Genomic DNA, 17,416 nt, shown 5'->3' with positions numbered 1-17,416 from the left:
GGGGTGGAATGGAGGAGTGGGTGAGGGGTGTAATTGGGGATGTGCGTGAGGTGTGGAATGGGAGTGGGTGAGGGGTGGAATGGGGGAGTGGGTGGAATGGGGGAGGGGGGACGTGGGGAGGGGTGGAATGGGGGGAGTGGGTGAGGGGTGGGATGGAGGAGGGGTGGAATGGGGGGAAGTAGGTGAGAGTGTATATGGGGGAGCCGGGTGAGGGGTGGAATGGGGGAGTGGGTGAGGGGTGGAATGGGGGAGTGTGTGAGGGCTGGAGTGGGGAGGGGTGGAATGAGGAGGGGGTGATGGGGTGGAATGGGGGGACGTGGGTGAGGGCTGGAATGGGTGAGGGGTGGAATGGGGGAGTGGGTGAGGGTGACAATGGGGGAGTGGGTGAGGGTGGAATGGTGAGGGGTGGAAAGGGGAGTGGTTGAGGGGTGCAAATGGGGGGAGAGCGTGAGGGGTTTGTAATGGGGAGGGGTGGAATAGGGGAGTGGATGAGGGGTGGAATTGTGGAGTGGGTGAGGGGTGGAATGGGGGAGTGGGTGAGGGGTGGAATGGGGAAGGGTTGAGGGGTGGAATGGGGGAGTGGGTGAGTGGTGGAATGGGGGAGTGGGTGAGTGGTGGAATGGGTAGTGGATAATGGGGGGAGTGGGTGAGGTGTGGAATGGGGGGGTGGGTGAGGGGTGGAATGGGGGAGTGGGTGAGGGGTGGAATGGGCGAGTGGGTGAGGGGTGGAATGGGGGAGGGGGTGGTGTGCAAAGATACCAGAGGGGCAACATAGACCACTCCTACAAAACGGACACCTTTATGATTGTTTAAAATGCTGGAGAAATTCTCCCTTATTTTTGTCTACCTTTACTATTTGTGGTCGTCTAGATCTATTAAAAAAAAAGACTTGCTAATAACTTGCTCATGTACCAGAAAATAAGATGTCTTGTACAATAAAATACATTGTTGGGATCACAGTGAGGAACGTGGAGGGGTCACTGTGGTGGATGTTTATGTTAAATTGTGTTTTGTGTGTCTTGGGGATTGGTGGATGGGGGCGCTGCAAGCAGGCCTGCCAGCAGCGTGTTTGTTTTTCCCACTTTTTTTTAGTATGTCCCAATGTATGTTTCTCGGTGTGTCTTGTGTGGGGGGGGGGGGGTAAGGGGGAAACCGCTTTGGTCGCATCCTCCATGGGGAGGCGACTTTTTCCATGTCGCCTCGCCTGTGGCCTAACATCGAGGATCGGTGCGGCATTTCCTGGAGACGCGCCCGCGGTATGGCTGCGGGCGCTGACGCGGACTCTCGTCGCGGAGTGGGCGAGCCCTCTCTAGGGATCGCCGGAGGGGAGCGCTCCATTCGCTGGCCCGCGGCAGCCTGAAGCCGCTGGTCTGCGGAGTTCCATCTGGCGCTGCGTCCGCAGCATGGGATCCCTTGTTGGGGACCCGGCAGGAGAAGAGCTCTGACCGCCGGCCCGCGGCCACCTTCTATCGCTGACGTGGCGGGGACACCATCCGGAGCGGGGTCAGTTCTGCGGTCTGCGGTGCTTCTGGCGGCGGCGCGGCGGGGAATTTAAATCTTCGATGGCCGGCCTGCGGCCTACACGATCTTGAAGCCACGGTCTCTGGTGGGGAGGCACCAATTCAGGACTTACATGGACTTACCTTGTCTGTACATCTGGACGCCCTCTGCGGCAACTGGCAAATTCATTTCGGTCAAACTTGATTGATTTATTGATTGTTGCTTATAGAAACATAGAAAATAGGTGCAGGAGTAGGCCATTCGGCCCCTCGAGCCTGCACCGCCATTCAATATGATCATGGCTGATCATCCAACTCAGTATACTGTACTAGTCTCTCCATACCCCCTGATCCCCCGAGTACAAGCCGAGTCTATCCAGTCTTTCTTCATATGAAAGTCCCGACATCCCAGGAATCAGTCTGGTGAACCTTCTCTACACGCCCTCTATGGCAAGAATGTATTTCCTCAGTTTTGAGAACAAAACTGTACGCAATACTCCAGGTGTGGTCTCACCAAGACCCTGTGCTGCAGTAGAACCTCCCTGCTCCTATACTAAAATCTTTTGCTATGAATGCTCACATACCATTCACTTGCCAGGCTTTGTCCAGCTCCCATCTCTCTTTTCCAGCTTCCTTCCCCCACCCTCTCCAATCAGTCTGATTAAGGGTCCTGACTCGAAACGTCGTCTGTCCATTCCCTCTAAAGCAGTGGAGGGAATCAGTGGGTCAGGCGGCATCTGTAGAGGGAAGGGAATCTAAGGCGACCACTCCCCACCTCTCCTTTCCCACTTTCTCCACCCCTCCACACCAAGCAGTCTGAAGAAGGGTCCTGACCTAGAATGTTGCCTCTCCATGCTCTCCATAGGTGCAACTTATTCCAGTAGATTGGCTCTTTTTTTGTAAACCAGCATCTGTATACAAATTCCATGTATCTAGGCGTGCATTCCATCCTACACTTGCGCTCTGTCCGCCAAGGCCTGCTGGATCTCCCGGTTGCCAACCATTTTAACTCCCCTTCCCACTCCTACACTGATCTTTCTGTCCTGGGCCTCCTCCATTGGCAGAGTGAGGTGACATGCAAACTGGAGGAACAGTACCTCATAGCCTACAGCCCAATGACATGAACATTGAATTCTCCAAATTAGAAACATAGAAAATAGGTGCAGGAGTAGGCCATTCGGCTCGTCAAGCCTGCACCACCATTCAATATGATCATGGCTGATCATCCAACTCAGTATCCTGTACCTGCCTTCTCTCCATACCCCGTGATCCCTTTAGCCACAAGGGCCACATCTAACTCCCTCTTAAATATAGCCAATGAACTGTGGCCTCAACTATCTTCTGTGGCAGAGAATTCCACAGATTCACCACTCTCTGTGTGAAAAAAAATGTTTTTCTCATCTCGGTCCTAAAGGATTTCCCCTCTATCCTCAAACTGTGACCCCTTGTCCTGGACTTCCCCAACATCGGGAACAATCTTCCTGCATCTAACCTGTCCAACCCTTTAAGAATTTTGTAAGTTTCTATAAGATCCCCCCTCAATCTTCTAAATGCTAGCGAGTACAAGCCGAGTCGATCCAGTCTTTCTTCATATGAAAGTCCTGCCATCCCAGCAATCAGTCTGGTGAACCTTCTCTGTACCCCTCCATGGCAAGAATGTCTTTCCTCAGATTAGGAGACCAAAACTGTACACAATATTTCAGGTGTGGTCTCACCAAGACCTGGTATAACTGCAGTAGAATCTCTCTGCTTCTATCCTCAAATACAAGCCGAGTCTATCCAGTCTTTCTTCATGTGAAAGTCCTGCCATCCCAGGGATCAGTCTCGGTCCTAAAAGACTTCCCCCTTATCCTTAAACTGTGTGACACTTTGTTCATGCGTTAGTAATGTCCTGTTTGCCAGCTTGTTGACCCTCTGTGTTCCCCTCCTGCAGGGTTTAGGAGCCGTTGCTGTGGACAGAGAGACGGGGATGTGAGCGGCCATTGACGGCAGCCAGGGTGCCGGTGAGCCCCCGCCCCCCCCCCCCCCCTCCGCTCCCCTCTGCTCGGTGTGCGGGCTGAGCTTTGAGGGGCTGAGTCGGTGGAGGACCACATGTCGGGGCGCAAGAGGGAGAAGTGTTATGAGTGCGACGTGTGTGGCAAGGCCTGGGTGAGCCCGAGCCTGCTGGAGACCCACCGGCGGGTGCACACGGGCGAACGCCCCTTCGACTGCCCAGGCTGCGACAAGAGCTTCATGTCGGCACGGGACCTGAAGAGACACCGGTGGGTGCACACGGGCGAACGCCCCTTCGACTGCCCAGGCTGCGACAAGAGCTTCATGTCGGCAGGGGACCTGAAGAGACACCGGCGGGTGCACACGGGCGAGAGGCCCTATGGCTGCTCCACCTGCGGCAAACGCTTTGCCCAGCGGTCAGGGCTACGGAGGCACGGGAGGGTGCACACGGGAGAACGCCCCTTCACCTGCTCCGACTGCGGCAAGGGCTACAAGAGGTCCACGCACCTGCAGGAGCACCGGCGCACCCACACCGGGGAGCGGCCCTACACCTGCGGTGACTGCGGCAAGGGCTTCACCCGCACGGACAGCCTGCTGGAGCACCAGCTCACCCACACCGGCGAGCGCCCCTTCACTTGCGCCCAGTGCGGCATGGGCTTCATCCGCTCCAGTATCCTGCTGAAGCACCAGCGCACCCACACCGGCGAGCGCCCCCACACCTGCGCCCAGTGCGGCAAGGGTTTCACTCGCTTCACCAGCCTGCGGGAGCACCAACGCACACACACCGGCGAGCGCCCCTTCACCTGCGCCCAGTGCGGCAACGGATTCTCCCGCTCCTCCGGGCTGCTGCAGCACCAGCGCACCCACACCGGCGAGCGCCCCTTCACCTGCGCCCAGTGCGGCAAGGGCTTCGCCTGCTCCTCCAGGCTGCTGTCCCACCAGCGGGTGCACGCCGGTGACAGTCCCGTCCCCAGCCCGGTGTTTGCCATGGACTCCCATGCCCTGTCCCACCAGCACGTGCACACCAGCGGCCAGCCCTACGACTGCCCGTACTGTGGTGAGTCGTTTGACAACTTGCGAGGGTTGCGGCAGCACCAGCGGTCCCACGCCGGGAAGCCGATGCTCCCACTGCGGCAAGCGTTTCAAGAGCACACGGGGGCTGCGGGTGCACCGGCTGATACACACCGGAGAGAGACTCTTTGAGTGCGCTGAGTGTGGCAAGGGTTTCACCCGCATGACCAGCATGTGGCAGCGCCGGCGTACCCAGAGCGATGAGCGTCCCTTCCCCTGCCCGCCCCGTGGTAAGGGCTTCAACCGGCTTGACCACCTGCGAGTCCACACCGGCCAACGCCCCTTCATTTATTAAGGTCCCATATAGGTGCCTGTCAAACGTTCTTTAGAAGGGTTTCGGCCCGAAACGTTGCCTATTTCCTTCGCTCCATAGATGCTGCTGCACCCGCTGAGTTTCTCCAGCATTTTTGTGTACCTTCGATTTTCCAGCATCTGCAGTTCCTTCTTGAACACTTAATATCTTTCCTAAACGTTAGGATAGTCCCGGCCTCGACGACCTCCCCCGGCATCTTGTTCCATTCACCCACTACCCTCCGTGTTGATAAGTTACCCCTCAAATTCCTATTAAAACTTTTCCCCTTCACCTTGAACCCATGTCCTCTGGTCCTCGATTCTCCTACTATGGGCAAGAGATTCTTTGCATCTAACTTAATTGTGTTCCATGCAAGATTCCAGCATCTGCAGTTTCTTGTGTCTCCCTCACCTATATCCACCTATCACTTCTGAAGAAGGGTCTCAACCTGAAACATCACCCATTCCTTCTCTCCAGAGATGCTTCCTGTCCCGCTGAGTTACTCCAGCATATTGTATCCACTTATCACTTACATGGATACATAGATACGTAGAAAATAGGTACAGGAGTAGGCCATTCGGCCCTTCGAGCCTGCACCGCCATTCAATATGATCATGGCTGACCATCCAACTCAGTATCCCGTACCCGCCTTCTCTCCATACCCCCTGATCCCTTTATCCACATCGGGAACAATCTTCCTGCATCTAGCCTGTCCAACCCCTTAAGAATTTTGTAAGTTTCTATAAGACCCCCCCATCAATCTCCTAAATTCTAGCGAGTACAAGCCGAGTCTATCCAGTCTTCATATGAAAGTCACGACATCCCAGGAATCAGTCTGACGAACCTTCTCTGCACTCCCTCTTTGGCAAGAATGTCTTTCCTCAGATTTTGAGACCAAAACTGTATGCAATACTCCAGGTGTGGTCTCACCAAGACCCTGTACAACTGAAGTAGAACCTCCCTGCTCCTATACTCAAATCCTTTTTCTATGAATGCTCACATACCATTCACTTGCCAGGCTTTGTCCAGCCCCCATCTCTCTTTTCCAGCTTCCTTCCCCCACCCTGTCCAATCAGTCTGAAGAAGGATCCTGACTCGAAACGTCGTCTGTCCATTCCCTCTAAAGCAGTGGAGGGATTCAATGGGTCAGGCGGCATCTGTAGAGGGAAGGGAATCTAAGGCGACCACTCCCACCTCTCCTTTCCCACTTTCTCCACCCCTCCACACCAAGCAGTCTGAAGAAGGGTCCTGACCTAGAATGTTGCCTGTCCATGCTCTCCATAGGTGCAACTTATTCCAGTAGATTGGCTCTTTTTTTGGAAACCAGCATCTGCTGTTCCAATGTCATCTAGACTAGGCGTGCATTCCATCCTACACTTGCGCTCTGTCCGCCAAGGCCTGCTGGATCTCCCGGTTGCCAACCATTTTAACTCCCCTTCCCACTCCCACACTGATCTTTTTGTCCTGGGCCTCCTCCATTGGCAGAGTGAGGTGACACGCAAACCGGAGGAACAGCACCTCATAGCCTGCGGCCCAATGACATGAACATTGAATTCTCCAAATTAGAAACATAGAAAATAGGTGCAGGAGTAGGCCATTCGGCTCTTCAAGCCTGCACCACCATTCAATATGATCATGGCTGATCATCCAACTCAGTATCCTGTACGTGCCTTTTCTCCATACCCCGTGATCCCTTTAGCCACAAGGGCCACATCTAACTCCCTCTTAAATATATCCAATGAACTGTGGCCTCAACTACCTTCTGTGGCAGAGAATTCCACAGATTCACCACTCTCTGTGTGAAAAAAATGTTTTTCTCATCTCGGTCCTAAAGGATTTCCCCTCTATCCTCAAACTGTGACCCCTTGTCCTGGACTTCCCCAACATCGGGAACAATCTTCCTGCATCTAGCCTGGCCTACGACATGGCTAGAATTTGGAAGATTGAGGGGGGATCTTATAGAAACTCACAAAATTCTTAAGGGGTTAGACAGGCTAGATGCAGGAAGATTGTTCCCGATGTTGGGGAAGTCCAGAACAAGGGGTCACAGTTTAAGGATAAGGGGGAAATCTTTTAGGAACGAGATGAGAAAAACATTTTTCACACAGTGAGTGGTGAATCTCTGGAATTCTCTGCCACAGAATTTAGTTGAGGCCAGTTCATTGGCTATATTTAAACTGTCAAACAGCCAAACTGTCTGACGTGGGTGTTACTGCTAACACATGCAGATGGATCAAGGACTTTTAACAGACCGCCCACAGACTGTCAGGATGGGGTCCAATCGCTCCCCAGTCCTGACGCTCAGCACAGGAGTGCCACAAGTTTGTGTGCTGAGTCCCATCTTATATACAATATACACCTATGACTGCACACCAACACACAGCACGAACCGGATCATCAAGTTTGCGGATGACACGACTGTGGTGGGGCTGATAAATAACAACGACGAGTCTGCCGACAGAGATGAAGTCCAAAAACTGACTGTCTGGTTCACTAAAAATAACCTGGTACTCAACCCAACCAAAACAAAATAACTGGTTGTTGACTTCAGGAGGAGGAGAGAGTAACTTGCTCCTCTCGACATCAAAGGAGACATGGTGGAGAGAGTCACTTACATCTCCCAGGACCTCAAATGGCAAATGAATACCGTCACTCTCGTGAAGAAGTCACAACAGCGGCTGTATTTCCTGAGGTCTCTGCGGCGAGCAAACATTTCACAGCCGCTGCTCCTGTCCTTCTACCGGTGTGCCGTGGAAAGTATCCTCTCCTATGGCATCCTGGTGTGGTTTGCTAGCTGCACTGTGGCTGAGAGGAGGGCGCTGCAGAGAGTTATTAAAACTGCACAGAGCATCACAAACGCTCAACTGCCCTCCCTGGATGACATATACAGGGCCCGATGCTTGCGCCGGGCCACAAACATCAAACAGGACACATCACACCCTGCCAATCACCTTTTCACTCTGCTACCCTCTGGGAGGCGATTCAGGTCTCTGAAGACTGGCACCGGTGGACTAAAAAATAGTTTCTACCCATGTGCGATAAAATAACTTAATTCTAACAGAGAACACTGGGGAAGTACAATATAATTCGGGGTGCAAGATAATGCGCAATATTCTTTTAAAATATTTTTAATACCTATTTATTATTTTTTTTACTGATATGTGTATATGTGAGTCAATGGCTGTGTTTGCTCTTTTTAAACTGAAGAAGATGCAATGGAATTTCGTTGCACAGTATTGTGCAATGACAATAAATGTATTCTATTCTATTCTATTCTAAGAGGGAGTTAGATGTGGCCCGTGGCTAAATGGATCAGGGGGTATGGAGAGAAGGCAGGTATGGGATACTGATGATCAGCCATGATCATATTGAATGGCGGTGCAGGCTCGAAGGGCCGAATGGCCTACTCCTGCACCTAATTTCTATGTTTCTAACTCCCTTGTCAATTCTTCCCTTCCCTCCTGCATCACCCCCTTCACCGGGCACTTTCCCTCGCAACCGCAAGAGATGCTACACTTGTCGCTTCACCTCCCCCCTCCACTCCATTCAAGTACCCAAGCAGTCGTTCCAGGTGCGACAGAGGTTCACCTGCACCTCCTCCAACCTCATCCATTGCATCCGCTGCTCTAGATGTCAGCTGATCTACATCGGTGAGATCAAACGGAGGCTTGGCGAATGTTTCGCCGAACACCTCCGTTCGGTCCGCACTAACCAACCTGACCTCCCGGTGGCTCAGCACTTCAACTCCCCCTCCCATTCCCAATCTGACCTCTCTGTCCTGGGCCTCCTCCATGGCCAGAGCGAGCACCACCAGAAACTGGAGGAGCAGCACCTCATGCTCCACTTGGGCAGTCTGCACCCTAGCGGCATAAACATTGAATTCTCCAATATCCGGTAGCCCTATGCTGTCTCCTATCCTTCTCCGCTCTCCCTCAGCCCTCGGGCTCCTCCTCTTCCTTTTTCCTTTCTTCTACCCCCCCCTCCCCCTACAAGGAGTGAGGGGAGAACTCAAGGCGGGAGAACAAGGAGGGAAGAGACAAGGTCTTTAAGACTTTAGCCTCCCATCACAGTGAGGAGGTGGACTCACTATGGTGGATGTTAAATCTGTGTTTATTGTGTGTTTTGTTATTTTATTCCATGTCATGACTGCAAGGCACAAAATTTCTGCTTGGGCAGCCTGCACCCCAGCGGCATACACATTGAATTCTCCAATTTCCGGTAGCCCTTCCCGACAATAAAGGATACTTGATAAGACATCATTCTGAAGAATGGTTAGAAACATAGAAACATAGACAATAGGTGCAGGAGTAGAGGCCATTCGGCCCTTCGAGCCTGCACCGCCATTCAATATGATCATGGCTGATCATCCAACTCAGTATCCCGTACCTGCCTTCTCTCCATACCCCCGATCCGTTTAGCCACAAGGGCCACATCTAACTCCCTCCTAAATATAGCCTATGAACTGGCCTCAACTAACTTCTGTGGCAGAGAATTCCAGAGATTCACCACTCTCTGTGTGAAAAATGTTTTTCTCATCTCGGTCTTAAAAGATTTCCCCCTCATCCTTAAACTGTGACCCCTTGTTCTGGACTTCCCCAACATCAGGAACAATCTTCCTGCATCTAGCCTGTCCAACCCCTTAAGAATTTTGTAAGTTTCTATAAGATCCCCCCTCAATCTCCTAAATTCTAGCGAGTACAAGCCGAGTCTATCCAGTCTTTCTTCATATGAAAGTCCCGACATCCCAGGAATCAGTCTGGTGAACCTTCTCTGTACTCCCTCTATGGCAAGAATGTCTTTCCTCAGATTAGGAGACCAAAACTGTACGCAATACTCCAGGTGTGGTCTCACCAAGACCCTGTACAACTGCAGTAGAACCTCTCTGCTCCTATACTGAAATCCTTTTTGCTATGAAATGGGTTTCGGGCCAGAAACGTGGCCTATTTCCTTCGCTCCTTAGATGCCGCTGCCGCACCAGCTGAGTTTCTCCAGCACTTTTTGTCCACCTTCCATTTTCCAGCATCTGCAGTTCCTTCTTAAACACTGAGGTTGCCACAGGGTGAGGAGGACTGACGGGCACTAGGACCCAGGGGAACCAACTAAAGTTCTTTAGTAACTTGTCAGTTTCTTTGTTGAACTAAATTAAGGCGCATGTTGCAATCAAAAGCGCTTGAACAATTAATAGGACAGGGGTCGCTGCAGAGACAGACAGAGAGACAACAAGACGCTGCGCAGCGGCCTCACGCCGCCAGAGGCGCTGCACCCGGAGGACCAGAGGGAGCTGCAACGCGGCCTCCCGCCCCCAGGGGGCGCTGCAATCGGAGGACCAGACGGCGCCCAGACCCGACAGTCTCGCTGTGAGGGGCCGAACGGCGGCGGCGGCGGTTATTCCCACCTGAGCTCCCGGGGGCGCGGAGACGGGAGCCATCGACCCGACACAACGCAGGGGCCCCGCCTCACGTGACCGGCCTCCAGGTCCCGCCCCCTCACTGACGGGCGGCGCCAGCGACCAATGGCAGCGTGTCCCGCTTCCCCCCCCCCGGACGTCACAAAGAACCAGGTCCCGCCCCCCCCCCACTGACGGGCAGCGCCGGCGGCCAATGGCAGTGGGTCGCGCTACCCCCCTCCCCCGACGTCACAAATGATCAGGTCCCGCCCCCTCGCTGCCCCCCACTGACGGGCAGCAGCGGCGGCCAATGGCAACAGGTCCCGCACCCAAAACGTCACAAACAATCAGATCCCGCCCCTTCCTTGCGTCCGATCCATCCAACCCGCATCCCCGCTGATGAGCGCGTCCTATAGGTCGAGCCGTGGCCCCGCCCCACGGGCTGACAGCGCCCACCGCCCATCCCGCCCTAGCGACGGTTGCCAGGGCGCGATCGGCCCCGGCCCCCGCGGCTCCTACACCACGTGGGGGGTGGGGGGGGGGGTGGGGAAACAATGACTGCAGCTGCAGATGCTGCAAACCTGAGATTAAACCTCAAGAGGGGGGGGGGCAGGCTACAAAATGCTGGAGTAACTCAGCGGGACGGGCAGCGCCTCTGGGGAGAGGGAACGAATGGGCGACGTTTCGAGGTCGAGACCCTTCCTCAGACTGAGGGTCGCATGAGAGACGTAGATGGTGATGTGGAGTGAAAAGCTTCTACATAGAAACATAGACAATGGGCGCAAGAGTTGGCCATTCAGCCCTTCGAGCCAGCACCGCCATTCAATGTGATCACGGCCGATCATCCACAATCAGTACCCCGTTCCTGCCTTCTCCCCATATCCCCTGACTCTCTCGCTATCTTTAAGAGCCCTATCGAGCTCTCTCTTGAAAGAATTATCTCCAGAGAACCGGCCTCCACCGCCCCCTGAGGCAGAGAATTCCACAGACTCACAACTCTCAATGGGAGAAAAAGTGTTTCCTCGTCTCTGTTCTAAATGGCCGACCCCTTATTCTTAAACTTTGTGTGTGTGTGTGGCCCCTGGTTCTGGACTCCCCCAACATCGGGAACATGTTTCCTGCCTCTAGCGTGACCGAACCTTAAATAATCTTGCTAAGAAACTCACATGGAAGCTCTCGCTCACTTTAGCACTATTAAATTAATCTTTTCGCCACTGCTTCTCACAATGTATGTTTATTGTAGCTATGGGGACCAGAGTAGCACACCGCACTCCCCAAGTATTGCCACACACACACACACACACCAACATCTTTTGTACAGCTCTCTATAACATGATGTCCCAACTAACTCTTAGAAACATAGAAGCATTGACAATAGGTGCAGGAGTAGAGGCCATTCGGCCCTTCGAGCCTGCACCGCCATTCAATATGATCATGGCCGATCATTCAACTCAGTATCCTGTACCTGCCTTCTCTCCATACTCCCTGATCCCTTTAGCCACAAGGACCACATCTAACTCCCTCTTAAATATAGCCAATGAACTGTGGCCTCAACTACCTTCTGTGGCAGAGAATTCCAGAGATTCACCACTCCCTGTGTGGGAAAAAAAATGTTTTTCTCATCTCGGTCATAAAAGAATTCCCCCTTATCCTTAAACTGTGTGTGGCCCCTTGTTCTGGACTTCCCCAACATCGGGAACAATCTTCCTGCATCTAGCCTCTCCAACTCCTTGAGAATTTTGTACGTTTCTATAAGATCCCCCCTCAATCTTCTAAATTCTAGCGAGTACAAGCCGAGTCTATCCAGTCTTTCTTCATATGAAAGTCCTGACATCGCAGGAATCAGTCTGGTGAACCTGGCAGTCTGGCAGTTTCTCAGCTTCCAGCCTGCCAGGTCTGAGTGACTGTACTGCCAGACCTCAGTGACTGAGTTGCCTGGACTTAGTGATTGAGCAGCCAGCCCAATAATCCATTCGGCCCACAATGTCCATATTAGCCCTCTGGAAACCAGTCTCTTCGGCCCACAACACGCATACTAGCGCAACAGAGAGCCCCTCCCCCCAACTGGCCAGCAATGTAGGAATTGGTGGAGAGGTGGAATATTGCATTAGGTGACCAGCCCACCCGTGTGATGCTGGGACCCAACGGGTCCCACTTAGTCTAGTGATTGTGTATAAGTTGGACATTTTGTCCTTTGTTTGAAATGTGTTGAACTTGACATCACTTTTATTGATTAGCTGATATGCAAATCACTGCAACCCTGTATATGTCGCGCATAAAATGATGTAAATAAAAAGTGTTTTCCTTGTTTAAGAAGTTCAATTTAGAATTATTTGAAATTGTGGGGGTTGGTACAAAATACAGCTGACCCACAAATGTGTTGTTATGAGATATTCACATTTTAAAAATCCATGTCTCAAAAAAAAGCAAGAAGGTCCCCATGTTATTTGACCAACTTATCGGATGAATTTAAATATGTAGGTATGTATGCATTAGTTTTGCTCCTAATTCCCTTTTCCAAATCATTAATATATATGGTAAACAGTTGCGGCCCCAACACCAAGCCTTGCGGCAAAAAAATCCAGAAGATTAGTCAAACATGATTTCCCTTTCATAAATCCATGTTGACTTGGACTAATCCTTTTACTGCTATCCAAATGCCCCATTATTACATCTTTAATACACCACCAAAGTCGGGCTAACTGGTCTGTAATTCCCCGTTTTCTCTCTCGCTCCTTTCTTGAAAAGTGGGATAACATTAACTATCCTCCAATCCACAGGAACTGCTCTTAAATCTATTGATCATTGGAAAATTATCATATGTATATATATATGTATGTGTATATATGCATGTATGTGTATATATGCATGTATATGTATATGTGTGTATACATGTATGTATATATATGTTTATATATGTGTGTATATATATGTGTGTATATATGTATGCATATAAATGTGTGCATATGTTTGTGTGCATATGTATGTGTATACGTATGTAGGTATGTGTATATATGTATGTGTGTATATATGTATGTGTATATATATATGTGTATAAATATATATATGCTTATATTTATTATTATATAATTATATATATAATTGCCTTTATGGTTTTTGTACATCATCTTACATAAGACAAATAAAGTAATAGTGATGCTTTAAATCAAAGTTGCTTCTGATCCATGAGAATAAACTTTATTATCTCTAACTTGCTTCTCACACACAGACACACATTCATACATATATATATATAGCCTCTAGTTTCTTTGCTCTTCCCTGCCAACTGATGTAAGCGCTTTGATATAACTGTGGAGTCCGTTCCCACTACGAGATACTCGAGGATCTTTGCTTTGGATTACACAGCGGGAGGCATACCGGAAGTCGCGTTTGGCATAAACAAATGGCGGTCGTGACGTTCCGTCACGTACTACACGTCAGTCCATTGGATTTTGGAGGAATGGTCTATCTTGCTCCTCTATAATCTTTGGTTGCAGGGGTGGAAGGGGTCTCCCATGATTTTATTGGCTCTGATGTTGCACCTCCTGATGTATAGTTCCTGCAGGGGGGCGAGTGAAGTTCCCATAGTGCGTTCGGCCACACGCACTACTCTCTGCAGAGCCTTCTTGTCCTGGGCAGAGCAATTCCCAAACCAGATTGTAATATTTCCGGACAAGATGCTATCCACAGCCGCTGAGTAGAAGCACTGGAGGATCCTCGGAGACACTCTGAATTTCCTCAATTGCCTGAGGTGATAAAGGCGCTGCCTTGCCTTACTCACGAGTGCCGCGACGTGTGATGTCCATGTCATATCCTCAGAGATGTGGACTCCCAGGTATTTAAAGCAGCTCACCCTATCCACAGTATCCCCATTTATCCTCAATGGTGTGTACGGCCTCGGATGATGTGCCCTCCTAAAGTCCACGATCAGCTCCTTAGTTTTTTTGATGTTCAAGAAGAGGCTGTTGTCCTGACACCAGAGTGCCAGATCAGCCACCTCCTCCCGGTAGGCCCTCTCATCGTTGTCTGAGTTGGACTAAAGTAAAAGGCGACTTTGAACGCCCTCAACGCCGACAGCGTCACGTATCTCAAAATCAGGACAAAACAAAAGGTAAGTCGTCTATTTCACATATAATCTTGCTATTTGGGGTGGCTTTAATCTAATTTTATGATGCGAAAATGTTATTAAGTCCCCAAACGATTCGGCAGTGTCTTTCCTGCCGATATGGGGTTAAAATTCACGACAACGGCAACATTCCAATCGATCATATTCCAGAAACACCAACTCGCACGATGATTAAAATTCTCTTTTTTTTGGACAATCGTGTCATAAGAGCATCTAAATCGTCTATATTTTGTGTAATAATCTATCCATAATCAATATTTTTATACTAAATAACCAAAACGGTTTTAGTCACATGTATTGTGCAAAAAAATAAAAATTTTGATTATATTGAGAGTGGATGTTTCTAGATTAATTTATGGGAATTAAACATTTGGCATATAAGTTCATGACAGTCAGATTTAAAAGTCATGTTATATTGTGAATTCTTGTGTGAATGGGATTGGTTTGTTATTTGGATACTTAGGTTATTATTATTTTTTTAAAGCCTTTTCTTAAGAAATGGATAGATGGTTAGATCTAGTAATGGACACTTTATCCTGGAATTGTCCTGTATTAAATAAACAATTGATATTTTAAAATCAGTTTTGGAATTAATATCTGATTATTTCAGATTTTGCACCAAAGTGTATCAGGTACAATGTTTGTTTTTCCAGGATGTTGACGTTCAAAGACATTGCTGGCTATTTTTTCAAGGAAGAGTTTGAAGAAATAAGTGACTGGGTGAAGGTCCATTATAAGAACATGAAGCAGAATTATGAAGCCGTGCTTGTCATTGGGGTTTGTGGAAAATATTACTTCCCTTTTATTTGCTTTTTTCTAATGATGCATGCTGATATGAATTTTTTTTCCTACATGAAATCTAAATGCTTTCTGAGACCAGGTCCTTGGTTCGATCCTTCCATTTCACTCCACTGGTTTACTTTGAGAATGTGTCTGAGGCTGGCCGGCTTCACCCTCAGCAACGCTGCATCGATACACACGCGGCTCATGCAAGCTGTTTCCCCAGTCTGTGTACGATGCGCTTGGGACGTGGACCCTGCTCCTCCGTCCGCTGTGAGGTTCCCGCGGTGGGCGACGAGTGTGTGTGTGTGTGTGGGACCCCGGTGAGTGTGGGCAGAAGGGAGAGCGAGGGCAGCGTCAGGAAATGGGGGCGAGACACAATGAACTGCTGATGTTGGATTACAAATAAACACAGCACTGGAGTAATTCAGTGGGTCAGGCAGCATTTGTGGAGGACATGGATAGGCCACGTTTCGAATCGGGACACCATGAGGAAGGACTGTTGTGAGGGACAGAGGGTAGGAGGGATCTGAGTTGTGATGGATGAGTGAGGGGAAGTCAGGATGGACTGAGGGATGGGGAGACAGGGTAAGGAGTGAACAAGTCAAGTCAAGTCAAGTCAAGTTTATTTGTCACATACACATGCTAGATGTGCAGTGAAATGAAAGTGGCAATGCTCGCGGACTTTTGTGCAAAAGACAAACAACCAAACAAACTATAAACACAATCATAACACACATATTCTTTTACATAATATATAATGGAAGGAAAAACGTTCAGTAGAGTTAGTCCCTGGTGAGATAGGCGTTTACAGTCCGAATGGCCTCTGGGAAGAAACTCCTTCTCAACCTCTCCGTTCTCACCGCATGGCAACGGAGGCGTTTGCCTGACCGTAGCAGCTGGAACAGTCCGTTGCAGGGGTGGAAGGGGTCGCTCATGATATTGTTGGCTCTGGAGTTGCACCTCCTATTCCTCTCACAGAACAGTTCCTCTCACAGAACAGCGCTTCCTCATCATCCCTTCCACAACACGGCACTCCTTCACCCCCTCCACCCACAGTGTAGCTCTCCCTCCTCACTCTCCCTTATACAATGCAGCATTCCCTGCTCACCACCCCTCCCAAAGCACAGTTCTCCCTCCTCACCGCCCCTGGAGGGAACACATGCATTCTAGCCTGATGGACAGACCGGGAGAGGACCAGAAAGAAGTCAGAGTTTTCGTTTTAGTTGAATCACAGATACAATGTGGAAACAGGAACCAGGTCCCCACCGACCAGCGATCACCTGTACATTAGTTCTATCCTACACATTAGGGACAATTTACAGTGGCCAATTAATCTGTAAATCTGTCTGTCTCTTGAATATGGGAGGAAACCGGAGCACTCGGAGGAAACACACACGGTCACAGGGAGAACGTGTCAACACAATACAGACAGCACCCATAGGCAGAATCTAACTTGGGTCCATGGCGTTGTAAGGCTGCAACTCTACCGCTGCGCCACTATGCCGTCCTTGTGATCCCCCATCGCAGATTCAAGGAAGACTGAGCCACTAGGCCAAACCCGAGACCACCAGCAATGGTCAGGTCTGGACTGCTGGAAAGAAGCCTACTCAAGGCTTCAACCTCAGGCTTATAGAGTGGCCTTGGCAAGCCTGAGGTGCAAGTGATTCTTCTGGCCCACAGATAATGAGGGACTGTACCCACACACATTCACACAGGCATAGACTGCCCGCCAGGATAATCGAGAGACTGCAATCATCACTTCTTCAAGCTCAAAGGTTGAGCTGCCAGGAAGAAATCTGCACTGCCGGCACTGCTTATGGCAAAGGTGGACTGCAAAAGAGGCCTGTGGTCGCCACAACTCCTCCTTTGAAGATCACAGGAATAAGATGTTGGGTAAAGCCCGAGATCACCAGCATCTTGCCTAACAGCGCCAGAGACCCAGGTTCAATCCCGACTATAGGTGCTTGTCTGTACGGAGTTTGTACGTGTGTGTGTGTTTCCCCGAGATCTTATGTTTCCTCCCGCCCATTTCTGCATCTGACCTCTCTGTCCTGGGCCTCCTCCATGGCCAGAGCGAGCACCACCGGAAACTGGAGGAGCAGCACCTCATGCTCCACTTGGGCAGTCTGCACCCTAGCGGCATAAACATTGAATTCTCCACTATCCGGTAGCCCTATGCTGTCTCCTATCCTTCTCCGCTCTCCCTCAGCCCTCGGGCTCCTCCTCTTCCTTTTTCCTTTCTTCTACCCCCCCCCTCCCCCTACAAG

At 50.4% G+C, this 17,416-nt stretch overlaps 1 protein-coding gene across 1 annotated transcript; it reads left to right on the top strand.

The window, feature by feature from the left end:
* Positions 1 to 3,502: 3,502 nt before the first annotated feature.
* LOC116970106 (zinc finger protein 771-like) lies at positions 3,503 to 4,115 on the top strand (the record flags this gene model as incomplete). Its single annotated transcript, XM_033016835.1, has 1 exon — positions 3,503 to 4,115. A coding segment is annotated over exon 1 (525 nt), but the record flags the coding sequence as incomplete, so codon positions are not given.
* Positions 4,116 to 17,416: the final 13,301 nt, after the last annotated feature.

This window comes from Amblyraja radiata, unplaced genomic scaffold (genome assembly GCF_010909765.2).
Source record: "Amblyraja radiata isolate CabotCenter1 unplaced genomic scaffold, sAmbRad1.1.pri scaffold_531_ctg1, whole genome shotgun sequence".
NCBI lineage: Eukaryota > Metazoa > Chordata > Chondrichthyes > Rajiformes > Rajidae > Amblyraja > Amblyraja radiata.
This window is presented reverse-complemented; position numbering and strand designations above follow the sequence as displayed.